At 33.5% G+C, this 20,028-nt stretch overlaps 3 protein-coding genes and 1 long non-coding RNA gene across 5 annotated transcripts; 3 read left to right on the top strand and 1 right to left on the bottom strand.

Moving 5' to 3' along the window:
• Window positions 1–1,222: 1,222 nt before the first annotated feature.
• On the bottom strand, window positions 1,223–6,512 carry LOC105326478 (tRNA-uridine aminocarboxypropyltransferase 2). Of its 2 annotated transcripts, none has more exons than XM_034471097.2 (6): window positions 6,351–6,512; window positions 5,372–5,462; window positions 3,878–3,972; window positions 3,075–3,267; window positions 2,671–2,799; window positions 1,223–1,625 (listed from the first exon to the last, which is right to left on the bottom strand). In XM_034471097.2, the coding sequence occupies exons 1-6, from the start codon at window positions 6,470–6,472 to the stop codon at window positions 1,425–1,427; spliced, it is 831 nt and encodes a 276-aa protein (XP_034326988.2). In that variant the 5' UTR covers window positions 6,473–6,512; the 3' UTR covers window positions 1,223–1,424. The 2 variants fall into 2 exon arrangements, with proteins under 2 accessions (XP_034326988.2, XP_034326989.2); XM_034471098.2 differs by having other exon boundaries at window positions 5,372–5,424; window positions 6,351–6,427.
• A 906-nt stretch (window positions 6,513–7,418) lies between these two features.
• LOC136276236 (neuronal acetylcholine receptor subunit alpha-3-like) lies at window positions 7,419–9,079 on the top strand. Its single transcript, XM_066087695.1, has one exon. The coding sequence runs from the start codon at window positions 7,446–7,448 to the stop codon at window positions 8,691–8,693; it is 1,248 nt and encodes a 415-aa protein (XP_065943767.1). The 5' UTR covers window positions 7,419–7,445; the 3' UTR covers window positions 8,694–9,079.
• Window positions 9,080–13,847: 4,768 nt separating this feature from the next.
• On the top strand, window positions 13,848–17,230 carry LOC105331068 (cell migration-inducing and hyaluronan-binding protein-like). Its single transcript, XM_066087298.1, has 6 exons — window positions 13,848–14,010; window positions 14,501–14,573; window positions 14,751–14,890; window positions 15,237–15,394; window positions 15,706–15,775; window positions 17,072–17,230. Exons 1-6 carry the CDS (start codon window positions 13,924–13,926, stop codon window positions 17,228–17,230), a joined length of 687 nt encoding a protein of 228 aa, XP_065943370.1. The 5' UTR covers window positions 13,848–13,923.
• Window positions 17,231–17,603: 373 nt separating this feature from the next.
• Window positions 17,604–19,272, top strand: LOC136276022 (uncharacterized). The gene is made up of 3 exons (XR_010714513.1): window positions 17,604–18,194; window positions 18,455–18,643; window positions 18,766–19,272. It is a non-coding gene; the product is annotated as an uncharacterized lncRNA (long non-coding RNA).
• The last annotated feature ends 756 nt before the right edge of the window (window positions 19,273–20,028 follow it).

A 20,028-nucleotide genomic window follows, 5' to 3' on the forward strand; every position in this document is an offset into this window, starting at 1 on the left:
TTACTACCTCACTCAAACTTGCATGATCACTATGATTGTTGATGTATGATAGAGCATATGATTCCTATGATATCATATATCATTTGATATGATATAGAATGATATTATACAGTATAGGAATTCCTTTGTATCATATGATATGATAAAATTATGTATCATATCATACAAAAGTATGATATGATAAAATATTTATGATATGATACAATATAATATATTATGACTGCCGTCATGAGAAAAGGGCCCTTATCTTTTGACGTCACAATGCTCAGAAAACGACGTCAAAGTAGCGGCATTGTAAACGCGTTCGTGACGTCATGACTTTTTCGACGAGCTACCTCAAAGTCGTGTTAACATCTTTTACTAAAATTGTCATAAAATGCTTAAAATACACAAGATCTTGGATATCTTAGTATATTTGTATTCAGAAAGAGTTGACTAATACGAATTGACAAAAAAGTGAGTTAGTGAAATATATATTATGTATATATTGACAGATTACAAATTATTAAATAATACTGGCTTTACTGCCTCTTAAAAAAAACCAATTATGGTCTTTACAAATGAATATTACACATACTTTAGACATAATATTGTTAAACTGCAAGTTCTTTGATTCTTATAAAAGTTTGGAGGTGACAAGCACTATTCCTGTATGATATTAGATTTTGTTTCTAAGCTTATTATTTTTAAAATGACGCCAAATTTTATATCTTGAACACATAGTCTATACAATGACAGCGCCCCATAAATTGCACATCTAAAAGGGCCTGGATCAGTTGTTCAATTCATTCTCAAGTCTTTAAAATGCACAATATATTTTCCTTCATAAAAAATCATATGATAAAAATGGTGAATTTTTTCCACCTAATAATTTTCTTATTGATTGTTGAAACAAAACAAATATTCCATAGAAAAAGCTCTTTATTCATATTTGTTCCATCTCGATTCATATAAGCAAATTGATTATAACTTTTTTTTCAATTGCACTTATAAACTTTCACTTAGGATATTGCTCTATTATTTTTCAGTTCAAGAAGTGACAAAAAAAAAAAGAAAATGCACCATTGGGCAATCAATGTCATACTCTCTATTTCAAGGAACAGAAACTTTAGAGATCTACATGTATTTGTTGCAATTCACAGTAACTTTGAGGTTAATATTTGTTAGAAAAACAAATAGTACTGTTTCACAGTAAGCATGCCCTCAATTTTTTCAAAACAAACAATTTTAATGGCGAATTCAAGCATTAGATCTGTTCTACTGCAATATGTAAGTCATAAATAGAAACACTGAATACTATGTACAAGAACATATTAAAGCTTTACTGCGTGATTGTTGCATATTTTCATAATATTGCAACTATCGCCTTAAAACCCATTAAAAGACTTTACTACCCTATTTGTGTTCTAAAAAAAGGGCTGTTGTCAAGATGAGGGTTCTATTGAATTAGAAGAATCTATTAAGGAATTAACAGTCTGTCCATCTTTTTCAAACTTTTTTAGATATTTCTTTTTGAGAGTTTTGTTCCAGAGTCCATTTTCTATTTTGTACACTTTGCTGTCGTGCTTGCAGGCTCCATGTTGAAGCTGGAAATCACACAGAGCTTCTAGGGGACGGCTCAATATCTATAAAAATCAGCACAAAATAAGCTCATTCTTGACAAGAAATTGCATCATATTATCGACCTCCCTTTTATATACATGTAATTATTTTTAATATGATATGTACAACATTCACAAATTGATTAATTATTAACTAAGATTTCATTCAACTTATTTCTGACTTTGCTTGTTACATGATACAGATTAAACTAGAGGTACTGTGGAAAGTAATGGATCCACCATTTTTCTTAGTGACCTTGATCTTGCACAAATGACCAAAGGTCAAGACATATTTCCAGATCAAATGCAATCTTTGTGTCAAATTTTAGCTTCTATTCATTTTCCAATACAAGATATGGCCTAGACAGACAGACAAGGTGTTTCTTATAAAATGCAGATACATGAGCAAATCATTTTGATTTTATATGTTCATGTCTTCAAATATTTTTAAAAATTAATATTGTACAAAAAGGGGTTTGCTACATGATTCAACTGTCATTAATACTGTAATAAAAGCACTTGACAATGAACAAGTAGGAAATATAGAGAAAATTAATCAAACATTGACCTGATATTATTACTCAATGAGGGTCAATGATTGCCTTGGTCAATCCTCATTAAACAAGCATTCTGAGAGTATTGCATAAACAATACACGTCCCCTACCGGTTTGTGAAAATTGTGAAAACAATGCACTGTTATGCAGAATATCGAACCCGAAAATTAAAAAATTGGAATATAAAAAAATTATTTTCTCGAAAATATGTCAACCAGACGCTAAAAAAGTGTAAACTTGATCTGTAGTTTGACATTTTGAAGCTGTTCAGCAAATTTCATATTATTCTTCAAATGCATAAAGAAAAAAGTGTGGGACAGACAGATGGATGGACAGATGGACCGACGAACTGACAAACGCAGAGGAAAGCTAATAGTCCCCTCCAGTGAAAACCGGTAGGGGACTAAATAAAAATTGGTTGCACTCAAGCTTTGAAATTGACATTAAAAAGACCTAATATATCAAGGACTGTCAGAAAGATCTATACACATTCAGTGCACAGTTTTACACCTACATCAACGATTTCTGGTCGTCTCTCCAGAGCTGCCAGAGCCACTGCCGTAGACTCGAGGGTAGACAGAGACATGTCATTTGGCTGCGTCCGAATCACGAACTTACTCTTGGTGCTGTGGTTCAGTTTTACCTGAGGAAAAAAAAAACAGTTGAGTTTTACATCATCTCTGCTTTCTTACCATAGCACAATCTCAGCAAATAAAGCAATTTTATCACAAAAAGAACAAGTAAACAAGTTCCTTGTAAAATGAGATTCTAAAATTTAAAAAAAATTATCTATCCAGCTCTAGCTCCTAATTTTATTATGTCAAGAAGATAAAAAATTAATATTGAATCAAATACAGCAACATTATTTAAATGACAAATAATTTTTATCATTGCCTCCTACTTTTAGACTGTAGTTACCTTTTTGGGCCAGGAAAAAACTTCGTTATGAAGAAACATGCCTTTGGCCTGTCCCCAGGTCCCGTCAAGTAACACCAGGTTATATGGCTGACCACCTGGAGCCTGGGGGATAACCTCAATATCCTCAGCCTCAGAGTCTGGGTACAGTAGAAGGGTGTTGGGGCTCTTCATAAGTTCAGCTACCTTTGGGAATCTGTATTAAAGATTTACCATATACCTGCTGAGAAGTACTTTATACAGGGTTGCAACCTATTTCACTCCATCTTAAGTTCGCCCAGACACAGTTGTGGTAAAAGACAGAAAATTTGAGACATTTGAATATGCCCAGTCTAAATTTGACCCCTGTTAATGAAAGCAAAGGGCAAAAATAAAATGGAGACAAATATTTCCCTGTGTACAGTAATTTTACAACTTTTCACAATTTATTTATGAGGAATTCTAAAAAGAATTTCCCAAAAAAAACAACAAACATGAAAAATAAAACTTGATGCAAATAAGACCTGAAGTTGTTTCGTATATTTTTTCCTTTGAACATCCATAGTCTTTTCAGCACAAAAAATGTTTTCATTTACTGTTTATTCTACAATATTCATTAGCCTTCATTTGTGGATTAAATTAAAAGTTTTAAAAAAAAATGTTAATTCATTGACAATGATCATATCAATCTTTATGTTGATAAAAATATTGTACCTCAATAAACATTTGACTTTGTGGATCATCCCAACAATGAAATCTACGAAAAAATGGTATTCAATGCAAATATTGATGAAACCACAATAAAAAAACAAAGAAAATTGAACTACCTGCGAAGTGAGAATTTTTTCCCCTTGATGATTTGCACTTTATCTGTTGGAAGGCATTCACACAGAATGGGAACAGTTGTCAAATTTCTACTTTCCTTAAAAATGATTTGAAAAAAAGGTGTTTCAGTATAAATTTCAATGTATAAAACATAACTTTGCACAACTTGGGTTTAGACCATATGCAGAGTTATTTTCGCCCCATGATATTTTCGACCCTCTTCACTGGGAAACGGTTTCGCCCTGTCTTGAATTCCCCCGACAAAAATGTGTTTAAAGAGAAATTATTTGAGACTTTGGAATTCACACAGTCTTGAAATAGCCCACTGACAATGAGGGCAAACGGGTAAAAAATAAAATGGGTGTGAATATTTTCCTGTATACCTTTTGAATTTTTGATAACATGTTATATTCAAATTTCGAGCTATTGTGATGATTGTGCAGTTATGATGTTACTTATTTAGGTTTTTTTCTGACTGACTAAGTCAGTAATAAACCTACAAGGTGTTTTGTTTTCCGAGGACCATCAAGTGAGGCATTTATTATTCACAAGAAGTGATGACCTATAGCTATGCAAATCCATGTAAACTTGGCATGGTCTTACATCTCATCCAATTTTAAATGGTAAAACTTTTCAAAATTCTCCTTCTCACCATTCACCTTCTAAATAGTCTTTGAAAACCTTGTTCACTTTCAATGTTTTGTTAATTTTAAACATATCATATCTTTCCTCTACAAAGGTTTGATCAAATCTCTACGCTGCTATTTTATTCTGCTCCAGACTAAAACAACAAAGTGAAATAATTTCACAAGGCAAGAAATGTTGGCCACATTGCCGAAGATAAAATCTCCAGACACAATCAAAGAAATAAATCTGACGGTCATGTGCCATGTTTAACCAATGAAAATGTGACATTTCAGTCAAAGGAGAAAATTAATGATGAATATGAGGATCTTGGCCTTTACTCAGAATGTCTCTAAAAATCATGCACTAAGTACCTTTTACTATGCTTTTTATTACAAAATGATTTCTATGGAAAAACATTATTTACAAACAAAGTCACAGAATGAAGGTATCTCATATTCCTTCTCAAACATACATCAATAGACCCTTTCATGGTAACTGCGGTACTGCTCTTTTGCAGGGCAAAATGACATAGTTTCGTGATATATGACATAATGTCAATTGTTTCAATTACGTTATTTAATTATCTACCTACTAAAACTTTGACAAAGTATATCAATTTGCCCTGCAAGAGAGCAGTACCGGCAGTTATCGTGAAAGAGTCCATACAGAAGAATTTGTAAAAGATTTAACATCGTAAAAAGTTCATGACTAAATACCCCTCCACCATGTTGACCACCATAAAACCCAACAAAATTAATATTTAAAAATAAAATGAAAAAAAATTGAAATTCAAAGTGAACTATAAAATGAATGCAAATACTTTTAGCAAAAATGTTTTTTTGCATAAAACATTAAATAAATGTCTTTACCTCCAGTGGATGTTGTAAGATATAGACATTAGTTTCTATGGCAACTGGCTTCTCTGGTAAATAAGGACACAAGCAAACAGTTATTGGTCGGCTGTCAAAGAAAGTACATCAAATAATCTTATTAAAAGAAAAGGTATTGCTGTTACATAGACTACACAAAAGCTAAGCCTACCGAACATGTAGCAATCAAATTTTTGCTCTATTAACTGAGCCACAGCCTACATGTACATGTATATAGTGCCCATGAACGTCATGATAAAACTGAATTTCATATTCCAACCCTTTAATAAATTATTTTTTCCCTCAAAGATCAATACCTTACATGCAGGTTCTTTCCCTCTACAGGTGATATAACATACTAGTATGTTAAAATCAGGAATTGTCAACACCAAATGTAACATGGTGAGAGAAATAATGACAGACCAAGCAGGGTTCCAAACCCTGGCCAACTGAAATTCTACTCGGGAGTACTAGTTGTCTTGATAGAGATTTGGCTTGGCTTTATATTTCAACTGATGCCTTTAAACCAAGACAAACCTTTGCCAAGATATGTGCACTAGCTATCAACTGAGCTATCTGGTGTCAGAGATCGAACTAGAGATTTATTCACTCACTATTAATATCACTATCAATGACACCAAGCATTATAAACATAAAATATGAAGATTAAATTCTCTGAATCAAAATACAAACTGGAACTCTAGCTACTATTCTTCAGGTACATCTTAAAAACTTCAAAAATTTTATTTTGTAAATAAATGGTGGGTGTAAAACACAAGCAACAATAATTAAATTCTCTTATAAATTAACTGAAGTACATCTTACAGAGTATTACTTCAATGTCGATAAATATATTTCGTTTAGTCTAAGTTAAACGTGAAATTGAACAAAAAAAAATAGTTGCTTTTCAGTGTAATTGTGACATGTCTTATATCTACATGTTTTATCAACATGTCTGTCATGCTCGATAAGTTGTTACCTGCATCTTGAACATGATGGTCTTTTATTTTGGGGGACACGTATTTCTTCGTCCTCTTCATTTGCATACGAATATAAAATATCAAGGAATTCCGGCGAGGACTTTCCATCCTCTGTCATCATGATCCTCACGCTGTTATGTTGTTTATGAAATAAATGTATTACGATCCCGATCCAAAATCAGCACTGTTGACAGATCACGATTCAGAAAATGTAGCGGCACATTGCTACTTTTAATATGGAAATTAATAAAAATTAAACGCATTCAATTCAATCAAATGCGGTTATAAGGACGGATAAAACACTAAAAAAAAAATTTAAAAAAAAATCGACAACCAACTTCTATCTTTGCTTATATACTGCTGAATCAGTGCTTACTGTCGAGCACTGTCGTTGGAAAAGGGTCAGAAGAAATAATTCACAAGGTATATACAGCTGGCCCTTAAAGCAAAAGCATTTCGACAGTAAGTAGCTGTCAAAAGGCAGTAAGCTTTCAGTTAGAAATCTAGACAAGTCGGAAGTTTATATAAGTTATATATTATAGTTTCAATTATACATACTAGTATTTACATACAGTACTGTGTATAGTTATGTGAAAATTTTTTTTTTATTAAAAAAATAAAATAAATAAATTTTCTATATTTAAATGATGTGCATCGCAAATGAGATAAAATGACTCTTTTTAATGTGTTCATTCAATAACACTGATTGATTTTGTTTTTGGGGTCAAAGAACTATTCTTGTAATATACCCACTAATGAGGGTATTCATTTGATAATTACAAGTAAATGTAATAATGAGCTTATTATCTCGGCTGATCAAATTCATATGGGACCTTAACAGTGTTGTCTTTGGAGGACAATCATCCATTTGAAACTGGAAGCGAAAATCTTCGGATGATTTCTGGCAATTTCAATACATTCTTATTTATCTTATTGATTTGTAAAATGGTTTAGCAATTAATTTTCAAAGCTTACGTTGAATACATCTGAATGATAATACGCGGTAATCAATTTTGCAATCGATACCGCAAACTGCAACAATTACATCTTTGTTGTTTTTAAGGTTCCACGCACGGTTGTAAGTAACTTCGATCATGGCAAAAGAAACTTTAGGTGCAACAGTAAGTGTATTTTTGCTCCTTGGTGGAATTGAAGCCGCATTGTATACTTATGGAACGAGCGTTTCTCTCCACAAGACTCTATTACAGAACTATTCCAAAGATATTCGACCTGTGACAAACCAAACGAAAACTCTGCTCATAGACATCAAGCTGAACATTAAAGCTATCAACAAATTCGACGAAACAGAGGGCGTACTACATACAGTGTTTGGATTGACCTTGGAATGGACAGACGAATTAATCCAGTGGAATCCAACGGATTATGGCCAAGCGTCGATCGTTCGACTTCCCAAATCAAAAGTGTGGATTCCATCTTTGTTTTTGGTCAATTCGGCCACTAGTCTTGAAATAGAACTCGGAAACGATAAAACACAAACTGTAACCTACCAAGCAAACGGCAGTGCTCTTTGCTCGACCGGAATCATTACGTCATCAATGTGCTCACCAAACATTATGTATTACCCGTTTGACAATCACGATTGCAGTGTACAATTTTCAAACCTTGTGTCATCCAAGGAAATTTCTCTACGCATTGACCGGCGTATCTCTACCGACGTTTACGAACCAAACACAATTTGGGAATTGGAATCTGTTTCTGGAGAAAATTTCTTGCGACAAGGAGCATCGCTTGCCGAAGCTCGCATCAAAATCAAGAGAAGACCAACATTCTTACTTATCAACATTTTCGCTCCAATCTTGTTTCTCGCAATGGTTAACCTTCTCGTCTTTGCAATTCCAATTGCATCCGGGGAGCGGATTTCTTTTGCTGTCACTATTTTGTTGTCCTTTGCCGTTTTCTTGACCCTGGTAACCGACAAAATGCCACAGACGAGTCTAACCGTTTCGCTGTTTTCCGTCTATCTAATTCTGACGATGACAAACAGTTCTTTGATCATGGTATCTTTGGTTTTTATTCTAGAGATGTATTACACAGAAAAAGAAGAAACAGCAGGGAAAGTTACACGGTTCCTGATTTCTGTCTTGGAGAGGGTGACAAATAACCCAAGAAATAACAAAGTAGTCGGTGAAACGGAATTACACAAAGGCAAGGGGAAGAGTGAAGAAGCAGACGAACTGCCAGAAGACTTAACCCAGTCGTGTAAAACAGTCGATCGAATGCCGAAATTAGCTTCTATGTTAGACAAGGCATGTTGTTTATTTTTTTCAGTTGTCTTTATTCTAGAAACAGTAATCTTTATGTTTATTCTTTGTTCTTCTTAATAGATATGTGTTCTTGTGTCAAGTCTTTAATAATTTAGAAGTCATTGTTCAAACTGGCTCTTAGAACCATTTTAACAAGAGCTTGGACTTTGGATAGTTGTGTTAAACAGCAATGTGACGCAGGCCTGTCTATTTCATTGTCAGCCACCCAGCCATAGCTGTCTGAAATCAACAAAATTTGTCTGGCTTTTGAGCTAAGACTACGCAATCGGTCAAATTTCGCTTGAAACCGCTTCATTTTTAACTTGTTTCAAGACTCAAGAAATAGATAGCTACGTCCAACCGAAAGTCCAAGGTCTTGTTAAAATGGCTTTAAATATCAAGGTAGTCATATACTTTAGTTAGTGAAAGCACATTCCCTCGAAGTATAATGCACCGAATCCCCCCCCCCCCAAAAAAAAAAATACTTATGGAAATATATAGATAAATTAATAAAAGATAAATTAATACAGATAAATTCATTTATATATTTACTTAAGTATTGGGGGGGGGGGTATATCTAAACGGCTTTTTTGTGAGTGAATAAATGATATGCAACATACTATTTTTATGTTAAGCTTTTTTTATACCAGTTGTTTCATACTGTTGACAATAAAATAAAGTGACAGACCTATTATACGTAAACACAGACAAGGCAGCAACGGTTTCTTTTCCAATAGTCCGGACAATGATGTGCGAATGCGCGTGTTATTTTACGTTTAAATTCGAGGTTCCTTGCTACTGTTGGCACTAGGACGATTTAAGAAAAACTCTCATTTCTTAATGAATCGATTGAAGACATAACGTTTTATTGCGCGGATCAATAAAAGAGCCATGTTTCCCGAAAAAAAAAATTCAGATTTCTTAATGATAGAAAATAAGCCTTTGACTATGGTGGCATACTTCTGCCTCTCGTGTGCAAGTTATTTTTCAATAAAGTATGTCGACATGCAAGATAAATATGTTGACAGGAAAGATAATTATGTTGACATGCAAGAAAATTACAATCATATAAGAATTATGAAATATCTAAGAAAGATTTAATATCTGTTACCACGGTTACATCAACATTTGTGAATACCAACAACCTCCACTTTAAAAAAAAAAAAAACCCGGTTTACTTCATTTGCCATTGCGCCGTTTTGCGCCTGTCATATGACCGGAGCATTTCGGCGTAAGCCATCATGGAATAAATCAAGTCCGCCCAAACAAGATTTCAAAGAGACTGCGGAAGATCGATGAATTTAGATTTCATTCCAATTGTCACGAATCTGGGAATCATAAACAATGCACTACATGCTAATAATTCACTAATAATTCACATTTTGTTAATATATGAATAAAAAAAAAACTCGATGAAGTGATTGGACCATTGAGAAAAATATGTTTGATAATTTTAAAAGCATAGTTATTTTCCTCAAGATATCTTTAAAAATGAATCAAACAACGTCACAATAACTGCCTATGAGTTCATTTTACTATATAACTATGTTACCAATTGGCAAAGGAAGTTACATGCATATGCCTATTTATATATCCGCCTACCATCCCATGTCTCTGCATCAGTACTGGTCGTCTGCTTGAGTAGTTCAGACGACATGAAGTTTCTGACTTTTCCCGCGCTTTTGACCGCGTCTTTCCTGTACGTAGTACACGGTGCTGACGCCACGTTACTTGACTGGTCGGATCCTGCAACATGGCCGAACGGAAAGGTACGTAATAATTCATCCTGTTTCTATATATTTGAACACTTTATATTTATGTTCTTAGCTGAAATTGATTTTCAAAAACGTTGAATATAATTTTTTTTTTTTAGACATTAGATGATTGAGTTTATGGATATATTTAATTTCTTTAAACAAGAAAAAAAATCCAACTGTTTTAAAATCAAAAGGATGAAGTTAATAAAATCTTTTTAAGATGATCAGTTTTTATAATTAAAGAAATGAAATATATAGACCTATTTACTGCATGGTTTACAGTTACAGTTTACAGTTTTTAAAGCTATAAAAATCAACCCCCCCCCCCCCCCCCGATTAATTTCTGTGGTTCTTTCAAATCGACCGGTCACAACAGAAAGGGTAGGAGATGACAATCTTATTGTAGAAATAAATTTTTGAATCTTGACAGATACACCTAGAATTTTTTTTTCAAAAAACCCCCAACAAAATATTTAGACCGTAATGTTTATTGCTTAAATTTATTAAATTTTACGCGGAAACATATTTCAAATTTACAAAGTTAAAAAAAAAAGAATTTTAATCGTCAATATCGGAAAATATGTCCGATTTACATTATATAAAGTATATTGGAATAATTTTTCTGTGCTTCATACAAATTAAAACATTTACATTAAGGTACCAATTTCAAACAGTGTAGTGAAGATAATGATAAAAGTTCGCTTGGACGTTTCCCCTCCAGAGTTACAGGGAATCGAAATCAGTGCTGGGGGAAGCTTGGTTTGGGGGAAGAACTCCTCGGAGGGAATCATTCTCAGAGTGCACTACGTTCTAATCAAAGCCGGTGGAGAAATTATTATTGGATCAGAAGACTGCTGTTAAGTCTACAAAACAACCATTACCTTACTAGGTGTGCAAATTTATATTAATATTTTTTTTTCTATTGACAATATATTAGAATAATCCAATTCTAGTGAATTAATTGTATTGTAATCGGCATATCCTGTAGACACATTGTCCGTACAAGCTTGGAAAACCAATAAAAAAAATTCCCGATAATTCATGAAACATACATAAGATATTGGTTTTCTTTAATTACAATTTTTTTCAAACTCTTTGGGACCTTTAACACATTGCACACATCATTGATAATAGTTAAAAATGCTGCAATCAGTTCAATCCATTTATTTACTTAAAACTACTCATACAACGGTATAGGAAATGCATAATTAAACTGCATGTATTTACGGCCAGAAAAATGTGTTTGTTGTAAAACAAATCAAAACAATTGTTTTCAAAACATTAAACGAGCTTGTTTCCATAAAATCCGTAAAATATTGTTCCTGGGCAATCAAACATTCAAGGCAGTATTTAACTATTTGAGAAAGGGCATACTATTCTATAACCTGTTTTTTCTCAACATTTAATGAGATTTCACAATGTTGTTGCATTTTCGTTAATTTGATTTTACCGTTCCCAAATTATGTGTTTAATTACATGTGCCTGGTTTTGAAGTGATTGATTTTTTTGCTTCATTTTCTTAGTATCAAAAATTTTACTTGTTTATTTTTGTGGTCGTTGCATCGTTTTTAAACCACAAACAATGATCTCCAAAATTTCTTGCTTTAGGAAACCAGGGAGATCTCTCAATTCCTGGGTTTGGTGAAAAGTTCATTGGTGTTGAGGCAGGTGGTACTCTAGAACTTCACGGGGAGGGAAAGCTATCCTGGACTAAACTCCAAGGCACAATCAAAGGATTTAGCGCCATCTCGTCAAGTTTCAGACACAAGGTACATGTATTTCAGATATATGCGGGAAAAAGCAAATATAAACTGACAAGCAAAGATAGAAGCAAATCAAAATTGTTTTTTTTGTATATTTTTTAAAAATAACTAACTATTTCTCAGTATATGTTTATTGTTTTTGTTTTTTATATCAAGATCAATTATATTACCTTTATTCATACTACCCATCTTTTGACAAAGAATATTTTCCAATAAAAGCATTTTAAGGCTCGTATATATCATTCTTGAGAATTCAACTTAATGATATTTATTATTATTTTTTGAAAAGTTTTCTTCGACAATATATAATTTTTATTTCAGGATCAATCGGACAATAAGAAATGGGATGGGGTTTACATGTATCATTTTAAGTCCGATGGTACCTTCGTTAAACGATTGTTTCGGGGTGCCAAATACATCGTTGCTAAGGCACTGATGAATTTTGTTACAAGTGAGTTTTAATGTTTAATCAGCTTACTACTAGTATCATTTATGGAGTTTTCTCTTGGAAAAACCTTTCCACTTTGATGATATTTATGTTTGGAAAAAAAATCAACAATCTTTTATGATGGTTATGAACATGAATTTGTAATGTCCTATATTGCATGTACTTATACAGTAAGCATCAAAATCGTAAATTTTGTTATAATTTAAAGTATTAATGGTCTTTTTAAGCATAATCACTGAGTGAGATTAGACAAAACTTGTTATAGGTGTTCCAGATTCAGACAGTATTGCAATGGCAACTCAAGGCGATTTAGACAAAACAGCCATGTCCAAGATTTACAGTGTAGTGGACGCATTAGACACAGCCAATGAAGTACGCAAACACCAACCAGATGGCGCTTATGTCTTTGCTGCAAAGAACGGTACACCTGGACATACTTGTTATGACAAGACAATTGATGTAATCTGTATGTAGATTATTTTGCACAAACTAAAGTAATTTCGCTAAAACACAAGGGTTATGAACTGATAATTTTTTGTTTTTGTTTCAAGGAGCCACGAACAATCTATGAAGGTCCGAATTTTGGGGGAGAATTTGTCATAATTTGATAAAAATCCGTTTCTTTCTAGGAGGAGCCTTTATAGATAGCGTTGGAGCGTATCAAACTAGAAACGAGTTCTCAAGAGCAGTCGTTACCTTAGACATTGAAGGCACCGGAAGTTCAGTCGTTGTAATGTCTAGAAACAACAAAGCAGAAAACTACAAAAGCTACATCGACTTTCTGGTCATGGACAAGTCTCAAGCGAAACCCGTCATTGACGTATTCGATGACATCAGTTCCTGGAATGTCGGTGAGACCTTTAAAACCTTTAAACAAAGTTTAATTATAATTACACTTTTGTAAGGACAAAATTAATGTAGATATCGATTATTAATTCCATATTTGTTTTGTTTTTTTGAATTGTTTTTTATTCAAAGGTGATAAGATTTTCATAACTTTGACGGATTATGATTGGAGACAAGTGGAAGAATTTACGATTGAAGCATGTTCGGGATGTTCAACAAATCAAATCCAAATTAACAGTACTTACAACCGTTATTCATATCATTAAAAAAACCTTAAAACTTACAAAAAGTCACCAAAACTTTGAAATGATTTTTGTTTCTAAATGTATCTATTTTAATAACTTTTGCAGGACCAAATTAAATTCAACCATAATACGCTATTGATCGTCATATAGTTTTTGTTACAAAAACATATTATGCATTTTAATTTTTGGGGCATTGTTTCAGAACCGCCAAGATTCACACACTATGGAGAGATCTACAAGAGAGTAGACATGAGAGCAGAGGTTGGACCGATGACGCGGAATATTCATATCACCAGTGAAGTCGCAGAGGCTCAAACCAATGGCGGACATATCAAAGTGAATTCAGATTTTTTTTCATTTGAATAACTGTCACGGAATGAAGGCATGTCTTACTGGATAGAAGTACTCAAATCTATAAGCCTCCTGGGAGAAATTCCAAATTTTAAAAAGTGTCAAAGTCAACTCTTTCTTGACTTCGTCGTTGGCTATCTTTTTAACAATTAAGTATTTAACGTACCCTTACTAATTTACGGAATAACTCAAGAAAATACAAGAGAATTTTTTTCCCTATTTTCACAATCTTATGACTTAACAGTGGTTTCAATACCTGCAGAAAAAATTGCACATAACCAGCTGGCATGAGTTTCATATGTCTACTATGTTGACAAATTCATGGTGGTACAAGCATATATCATTTGCCAACAATTCTGAAGCAAAATGACACCCCACTATACACTACTAGTATTTTAAATTCATTACCCTATCTAGATAACCTTTTAGCGTTTAACGTTGTTTCTTCATTTTTACGACATATTGTTTTTGATAGTTCCTGTACGGATTCAAAAGTGTTCAAGTGGAAAATGTAGAACTGACAAATTTGGGGAATCCTTTGATAACAGGTAAAAACCTATTTTGTCCGATTACTGTAGTCTTTGAAAGTACTTCAAAAAGATTAAAATTTCAAGCACGTGTTAGAGAGAGAGAGAGAGAGAGAGAGAGAGAGAGAGAGAGAGAGAGAGAGAGAGAGAGAGAGAGAGAGAGAGATTTGATCCATGAAATCTTGCTTGCTTTTACAGGTCGATATCCATTACATTATCATATGTGTGAGAATCTAGCAGAAAAGATGATATACACAGGCGACTCCTACCTCCGTAAGAATTCAATCCATCACTCTCAGTTTAGATGCATCACGATTCACGGAACACACAATTCTCAGGTACAAAGAAACAGCTTCATCAAGTATATTAATCATTTTAAAGATAAAAACATCCATTGTGTAGGACCGACATGTGCATGATTTAATCTTCTTTTGTTGCTTGTAAAAGCTCACAATCATTCAAAGCAGCTAGAAAAATGTATGCAAAAAATACCATGATGTAATGATTATCTAACTTTGGTTTTTGGCATCTTTGTTCGCGATAACCAAGCAAAAAATTGACTCGTGAAATGTTTTCGCACTCAAATAAAAGTTGTTTTACTTCACGAAAGGGTCCAAGACCGAATAATTTTACAAATTAAAATCTGAATTAGCTTTTTTTCCCTTAAAACATTCTCTTTTTTAGATTCAAAACAATATATGTTACAACACAGTCGGGCATGGCCTTTTTATTGAAGACGGCGGAGAGAAGCACACGTTATTTGATGGGAATTTGGCTCTGGGACAAATTCCATGGACTGGTCCAATCACCCACCCAGTAACAGGGACTCTTCCAAGTGACAGGTGCTCTATAGTAAAAAATAATATAAGTTTATCATGAGCGGATCCAGAATTTTTTCCAGGAGGGGGTGGTAGATTTTTTTTTTTACCGGGGTTAGAATGGGGTTGGTGTTAAATACTTATTTCCAGTGAATTGAATGTGTTGAACCCACCATCCCCATCCCTAAATATGTATAGGTTTTTAATGTGATGTAGTATACAATGTTAAAGAGTATTATGGAAATTACGGTGTAGTTTTATTTTTAGATAAAGAAAAAAAGTATGATACTTTTTCAAAAGTTACATCTTCACACGTTCATCATTATCTTTTTTAGGAAGCCGGTGACATTTTGGATCACAAATCCTCTCACAAAAATGAAGAATAATGTAGCAGCTGGTGGTGAGGTGAGTGGTTTTGTTTTTGTCCTATCTGATATCTAAAATCAGATCATATCCTTGGATCCGTTCACGTAGATCGCTATACATGCTTTTTGTAAACCGGTCCTATAGGTCAGCTAGTTGTTTTGTTATATACAAGTGATCCTTAAAAACATATTTTTTTCTTGGTTAATTTTTTATAATTAGAAAGTCAATATAGCGATCTACGTGAGCGGATCAAAGGATCTGATTTTAATCAGATTGGTTTTTGTCATCCGTCGGTTACGTACCTATACAGTTTCCTTTCTTCAATTCCTTTTTTATTTATCCAAAAATTAGATAACTAGAATATGGTTTTATTTGTTAGGTTTTTATGCAACTTACATGCATATGAAATGTTTATTGTAATTTGAAAGCAGCTTTGCAAAGTTCTGTGTTTTAAATTCAAAATAAAATTTGGAATGCAGAATGTTTTGTGTACTTCATTTACGTGTCATTACATACATGTAGCTATAAAAGTTCGTATCAATATTTGTGCCGTCTCTTGTCAGTAGGAGTCCTTGTTCGTTTATGTATAGATAATCATACATAATTTTTTCTTCTGTAACCGAAATCATTTTAATTCCGTTGTATCGTTTTCCATTTGCACCATTACCATTTTATACTTGCATTGTACTTGCAATATAATTAGACAAGGTTAAATGTCAAAGTCGGAATATAAGTAGTTGGTCTAGATTTTGTATTATAATGATACTAAATTTCTTTGGTTGCATTATATATGTATCTCGATGTCCGTTTTGGTACGTACAGCACTATGTTTTTATTGTTACAATCTTATACTGTGTTCTTATTGCTGTACAACGGTAGTGTACAATCTTATCTTTGTTTCTAGTCTGTTGGAATTTGGTTCATATTCCCTGACTCCCCATTAGGTCCGTCAGCAACAAAGAACTTTATGAGACCAAACGAGGCAAAACACACAGCAATAGAGTTGTTTACAAACAATGTCATTCATTCATATAAAAAGATATTTAAACAACAAACCACATACTCTGTTACTTTTAGGTTATATTGACAAAATGTGTTACTAAACTTGATGTTGAGGTTTTTTTAATCTTGTTTTATTTTCGCCAAAAAGCGGTTCTAATAGATTTTAATTTCACTTTTAATTTGAATTTTGATATTCAAATATTAGTCACTAATTAAAAAACTATTAAGTTAACTGTTCTAGCATAAAAAAAAACGAGCGCAAAAGTTTTCCTTGTATATACAGGATTTCAAAAAAGTTGTGTTGAAATCAACATATCGTATATTACTTTACAGACTGGACTTTTTGTGGATAACAAACTATTGGCTAACCAAACAGTCAGAAATGTTTATAACGAGTTGAATCCTCGTATGACCCAAACTGATCCTAACTCGGAAAGGGTACCCATGGTTTTTGACAGAACAACAGGTAATTTGGCCCATCATGTCAAATAGTGAAGAAAGGAAACCGTATTTTGTTAATGTGTGTCGTAATTTATAAGTGTTTCGCCCTTATAATTCTTTGCTCTCCATGCAGTTGCAATGAAGATTGCAAGAAACAGAAAAGAACAGATAACAGTAATATCAGACAATGAAAAAAGCTTTCTTTGTAGTATACAAGTGCAAGCATCAAGATTTGTGGATAAGAGGCGGGCCAGTCATTGTGCGATATGCGTCGTAAGTTTTATTCAATTTTTTGTGGGAAGGGGGTATAGTTTTTACTCGATCCCTCCCCACTTTTTCATTAAGCAGCAAACAGAATCACTAATCAAGAATTGCTGCTTTTAAAATTTATATCTTCTTTATGTTGGCCGAGAGTATGGAAGTTGCTGCCATTGTAAAGTTGGTATATTTCATTAAAAAAAAATTATAGTACTAGAACTAAAGGAATGTTTATGGTACTTACTTTATTTTTATTTATTTTGTAAAGAGAGGAAACTACATATCAACTCTTCGAAAAGAGTGTTGTGATTGGTTTGTCTGAAAATTTGTCTGAGAACCTCAGAGCGCGAAAGCCAAAAATGGAAGCATCGTCAAGTGGCCTCGCTCTATGCCCATGTACAATTTGTAAGTGAAGATCCATAACGATCTGGTAAAGTTTAAATTGCAGCATTATGTAATGTCCGTATATTATGAAATCGAAGTTAATTATAAAACCGACTTGATTTGATTTTAGTTATAATAATTATCATGCACATTGCTATACGAGAAATTCGGCTATGACAATTCTTGTGGCTGCAGGGCTACAACTATTAGGGGCTTTCAGTTCCGTCGAGGACCAGTGTTTATCAAAGGATGCTTTTTTGGAGGGTTCCAACCAACTGAAGAATACAACACTGCAGCTTTCACACATAGCGCATGCGTGCCGGAATTTAACCCACGCAATCTTTTCACGTTCACGAAGTTCGATTTTGCTGACGTAAGACTGATTTGTCAAATCACAAATAATTACTTTAAATTATATTTTAATTCTGTTATAAAGATTTGCATTTATATGCCCAAAATCACAAACATCTGACGTTAAAAAATTATTTTTAAAGATAAATAATTTCCTGTAATATAATAGTACATGTACATGTATTTATTTTTAAAGTACATGTACATATGTACTACTTTAAAAAGAAATAGGTTTGACATCAGATTGAACTTTCTTTTGATTCAATTTTACAAACATTTTAGGGACCAGATTCAGGAAATCCATTTTTACACGTTCCTTGCAAAAGGCCAGTAAATAGCGATGCTACATTGGCAATAAAAGATTACAAAAACAACTTCTATATTGTAAAGAACATTCCCTTTACAACAACAATTAAGTGCAGCTTCAGAAAGAACTGGAATGCTGCTAAATGCCCTCATACCTATGGACAGGTAACAGCAACATTTCATCAATATCTTTATTTAAATTTCCAAGTCCTTGTTGACTTTTTGTGATTTCAAGATCGTCATATGTATGTATATAAAACAAGTATTTAAAGTTCCTTCTTTCATAGATTTCAATAAACACACCTGCAACAGGCAACAGTATGTTTGCGACAAGAACCGATACAGATTCCCCGACCGTTGAGATAACCGATGGGATCCCAACGCAGAGGTTTATCACTATCCTAGGCGGACAGTTCAACTATCTTTTCTACTTTCAAAACGCCGTTCAATAACACACCTGCAACAGGCAACGGTATGTTTGCGACAAGAACCGATACAGATTTCCCGACCGTTGAGATAACCGATGGGATCCCAACGCAGAGGTTTATCACTATCCTAGGCGGACAGTTCAACTATCATTTGTACTTTCAAAACGCCGTTCCTAAGAACGTCTTCCTGACTGGGTCTTCTATCACAAAGTCTCAGACCATAGTTTTAGCATATTGTGTCCCAAGGGATGCTACGTTCGTCATGAAATTCAAAATTAGCAAAGATAAATTGCAAAACACAAAGGTTGATACTTTGCAAGAGGTACAGGATGATGCGGTTGGAGGAAAATATTTTTTCGACCAAACCGTTGGGTAAGCATAAATTTTATACACATTAACTTGATATCAAGTTCCATTATCTCATTACTGTAATAATATACACGTACAATTTTTATTTACACAAAAATAAATTCATTAATTTGCTTCACTCAAAACTTTTTTTATTTGCACATGAATTCTATCTTCAGTGAAGAACAATATCTATTATTATACTTTCATGTTAAATACTGAAATCTGATTGGTTTAGACGCAGTTGGTAATCCGTTCTATTAACCTCAGCGTTAGCAACACACTTGGCAACGGGTAACACTATATAAATAGTGCCTGTTTGGGAGGATAACAGTTGAAATTGACACCCCGAGGAAACCATTGTCAACCGACGCGAACCGGAGGTTGACAATGGTTTTCGAGTGGTGTCAATTTCAACTGTTATCCTCCCGAACAGGCACTATTTATTTTATTATACTGAATGTCATAATTTTAGAAATATTTTTACTGCTTTTATATAGAAATGACGTGAATTCTACGGCGAACCGTACGCGCATAATTTACGCGCATGTAATAATTCGTTGTGTTACCCGTTGCTAAGTGTGTTGCTAACGCTGAGGGTAATAGAACGGATTATCAACTGCGTCTAAACCAATCAGATTTCAATATTTAACATGAAAGTATAATAAACGAATTGTTACATGCGTGTAAATTATGCGCGTACGGTTCGTCGTAGAATTCACTTCATTTCTTTCTTAAAGCAGTAAAATTCTCTTTAAAATTAAGACATTCAGT

The sequence above is a fragment of the Magallana gigas genome, chromosome 6, assembly GCF_963853765.1.
Source record: "Magallana gigas chromosome 6, xbMagGiga1.1, whole genome shotgun sequence".
Lineage (NCBI taxonomy): Eukaryota > Metazoa > Mollusca > Bivalvia > Ostreida > Ostreidae > Magallana > Magallana gigas.

Excerpts from the sequence above, each read along its gene's own strand:
- LOC105326478 (XM_034471097.2), bottom strand. The coding sequence starts at position 6,472 with ATGATGACAGAGGATGGAAAGTCCTCGCCGGAATTCCTTGATATTTTA. Across the intron at positions 5,463-6,350 it reads CCATCATGTTCAAGATGCAG|CCGACCAATAACTGTTTGCT; the intron begins GTAACAACTTAT and ends TTTCTTTGACAG. Across the intron at positions 2,800-3,074 it reads TTTTTTCCTGGCCCAAAAAG|GTAAAACTGAACCACAGCAC; the intron begins GTAACTACAGTC and ends TTTTTTCCTCAG.
- LOC136276236 (XM_066087695.1), top strand. The coding sequence starts at position 7,446 with ATGGCAAAAGAAACTTTAGGTGCAACAGTAAGTGTATTTTTGCTCCTT.
- LOC105331068 (XM_066087298.1), top strand. The coding sequence starts at position 13,924 with ATGAGAGCAGAGGTTGGACCGATGACGCGGAATATTCATATCACCAGT. Across the intron at positions 14,011-14,500 it reads CCAATGGCGGACATATCAAA|TTCCTGTACGGATTCAAAAG; the intron begins GTGAATTCAGAT and ends TGTTTTTGATAG. Across the intron at positions 15,395-15,705 it reads GGGACTCTTCCAAGTGACAG|GAAGCCGGTGACATTTTGGA; the intron begins GTGCTCTATAGT and ends TATCTTTTTTAG.